Consider the following 3,401-nt stretch of genomic DNA (forward strand, 5'->3'; position numbering starts at 1 on the left):
CAGGGTGGACCCTGCCTCACGCCCGATGTCAGCTGGGATCGGCTCCAGCCCCCCCGCGACCCCAACCCCGAGATAATCGGTTGAAGATGAATGAATGAATGAATCTATCTATATATTAATTTAAATAGTTTGCATGAGAGTAAAAGCATAAAGAATATCTTGTCTTAACCTTTTACCAAAGGAAACGTTTTCTTTTTGAGGCTAAAGTTTGACGGCTGGTGGCTTTTTCCTTTCTCCTCCAGGCTAAACTTTTCCCCGGTGCACACACGTCGACCTGAAACGACGGTGCGGGCGAAATAGTGGCTCATTCCTGGGAACAAAGCTGCTGTGAAGTGCAGGAGCAGACCAGCAGTGAGGAGGCGGTGCACCAGTCAGTTCACATATTCTCGTTTTCCACATCAAATGTTTTTAACAGAAGACACAAAAAAGGCAGGAAATCAGATTTATTACCTGAAATTCCCCCAAAACCACAAAGCTCAAATGGAAAGAAGTGGAAGCAGCGTGTTAGATCTTTCTGACTTATCTTTAATTCAGCACTTAGAAGCTACTCCACATCCATTTCTTCTTTATTTATCGATTTATCCATTAAAAACAACCCTTCACCTTGGCTTTTATCACATTTACGTGCTCTAAAGTTGATTACTTATATGCAGAATGTCACAAAATCCCTTTGAAGACACAGGAGTAGGAGTGGCTTCAAAGGGAGGAAGCATCCAATTATAACTTTCTTTAAAGGAGTTTGGTTTAAAGCAGCTTTCATCTCATATCATTGCACTTTAAACAAGTTTATACCTCCAATAAATCGCATAAACATGAGCTTTGGGAGTCACTCTATTCAGCATATGTCCAGCACACATTATCAAATATGTTTTAAAGGTTTAACAAAGTGGTGTAAAGCAGTTTGGAACAGTTTTAACCAGTGGTTTAAAGTGACATTTACACATTTACTCAAGTATTGTGCTTAAATGCTTGTATTTAACTTGAGTAAATCCATGTTATGCTACTTTAAACTTCTACTCCAGTACGTTTCAGAGGAAATAATGTACTTTTTACTCCACTGCATTAATTTGGTAGCTTTAATTACTTCACAGATTCAGTTTACGAACACAAAACGTCATCAGCAAATGAAATAACACAGTAGTTATGTTTAGGTTTAAATTTATTCTTATATTTATGTCTGTTTCCATGTTAGCAGCCTCAAATCAAGGCAAATTACTTGGCAATAAACCTGATTATAGATTAAACTACTCATCAGTATATACAGTAAATAAGATTAACTCAGAGATGCACGGATACAACATTAATCTAGCAATAATTATAAATTTATAATGTAATATTCTGAAATGGAGTTTGCAGAATGACTTTTTCCACTGTACGTGCATTTTAATGCTTAAACCTTTGCACTTTTACTTAAGTAACATGTTGACTGCAGGACTTGTAACACTTGAAACAGAGTATTTCTGCTAATTTTACTGAGTTAAAACCTCTAAATACTTCTTCCACCACTGGTTAAAACAGGGATTACAGTGGATTGAAGTCCTCTATGTTGCACTGCATGTGTGCCGAATTCAAGAGTACACCACACTTATTCAGAAAAGGTTTAAATGATGTTTTTTAAAAGGTTTACACACTCAAAACAGACCGGGTCATCTTTAAATTTGCACTTTTTTAAATGGGAGTTACTGTAAAATGGGCCGAACCTTGACGCACAGGTAAGACGACGCAGCAGCAGCAGCAGCGTCGGCGGCGTAAAGTGACTTAAATGTGATTAAAGCGACATTAAAAGTATATTTTGTGAGTTTTTACCTTGTATCCGCATCTCTCCTGGTTCACTCTGCGGTTGGCCGAGGTCGTAGATCCACAGGAGGAACAAAAAACCAGAAACAACCCGGAGAGAGTGATGAAGAAACTCCGAGGAGCCGCCATTCCTCCCTCAAGTCTGAGCAACACTGAGGCAGCGGAGAGAGGTGTGTGTGTGTGTGTGTGTTTGTGTGTGTGTGTGTGTGTGTGTGTGTGTGTGTGTGTGTGTGTGTGTGTGTGTGTGTGTGTGTGTGCATGCGTGTGTGCGTGCGTGTGTCTGTGTGTGCGTGCCTGTGTGTGTGTGTGTGTGTGTTTGGTTCACTATCCTTGTGAGGACCCGCTGGTTTAAGACCATGTAGGTGAGAACATTTTGTCCGGTCCTCACTTCTACAGAAGAAGCAGTTTGAGGGTTTTCTTTAATGACCCGGTGAAGTAATTAAGTACATTTACCCAGGAAGTAGTTAAAGTAGTAATACCACACTGTAGAAACACACTTTAACAAGTAAATGCCTTGATTCTTGGGGTGGTTGTGTCTCAGTGGAGGAGTGGGTTGTCCTACATCTGAGAGATCGGCGGTTCGATCCACATGTCGAAGTGTCCTTATGCAAGACACTGAACCCAGAATTGCTCCCCGTGCTGCGCATGGGTGTGTAAATGTGATGTGAATGGTTAGATTGGATGGTCTGTAGATGTCCACTGCCATCAGTGTGAATGGGTGAATGTGACAATAAACATCAAATAAACATCAAATAAACATCAAATAAAACATCAAGACAGTTTTTTTCAATGTAACAACGGTTAACGTAGAGTTGCTAACAGTGATTAGCTCGGAGCAGCACGGTAAAGGCATTAAAACGTCCTTTTTAACCACTAATACTGCTCAAAATAACAGCAAACCATACCCTTACAGACCCGGACACTTAACTTCTTCTTTTTTGTGCAATAACTTTATCCACCACTTAAGTGCAATAATATAATTTAATTCAATTAAATTTTATTTATAGTGCCAAATCATAACAAAAGTTATCTCAGGACACTTTACAGAGTAGGTAAAGACCACACTCTATGACTTATTTATGATTTACATCATGGGTGTCAAAGTCAAGGCCAGATCTTGGCCCCCGGGATGATATGTGATTAGTATTAGAACCGGCCCGCACGCCACAGCCGCCTGCTGGTGTTTTTCACGCACCAAAACTACATTACCCACAATGCAACGGTAGCCCGCAAACTCACTGCAGCGCCGCAAGTGGGCCGCCCCGGCTTCATTATTCGTCAGCATTCAGGGCAGATGTCAACTTTCAGCCCAATTACTGACAGAGCCGAACAAAAATATTGGATTATTCATTTAATTATGAAATAAAATACGGTGCACTGTGTTAGGTCTTGGTTCAATAGGTTATATGCATCATTTTAATAAGTTTTAATAAACATTGAACCAGTCCGGCCCTCGGCTTGTAGCATATTTGTTTTTATGGCCCTCTGATGTGTTTGACTTTGACATCCCTGCCTTACATTGACTCAACAATCTTAATCGTACGGCTCATGTCATGTGTGACGACGGAGGAGGAGACCCAAATGCATACACGGAGCTCAGGAGA

General features: G+C 40.5%; 1 protein-coding gene across 2 annotated transcripts in view; it reads right to left on the minus strand.

The window, feature by feature from the left end:
* il17rd (interleukin 17 receptor D) overlaps positions 1-1,935 on the minus strand; it is a 49,137-nt gene extending 47,202 nt beyond the window's left edge. Inside the window, exon 1 of one of the 2 annotated variants that reach the window (XM_083938661.1) lies at positions 1,807-1,935. In XM_083938661.1, the coding sequence (XP_083794787.1) occupies positions 1,807-1,926 (120 nt within the window). In that variant the 5' untranslated portion in view covers positions 1,927-1,935. The remainder of the gene's footprint in view (positions 1-1,806) is intronic. The other variant, XM_083938660.1, reaches the window with a different exon arrangement.
* Positions 1,936-3,401: the final 1,466 nt, after the last annotated feature.

Source organism: Echiichthys vipera, assembly GCF_963691815.1.
Source record: "Echiichthys vipera genome assembly, chromosome: X".
Classification (NCBI taxonomy): domain Eukaryota; kingdom Metazoa; phylum Chordata; class Actinopteri; order Perciformes; family Trachinidae; genus Echiichthys; species Echiichthys vipera.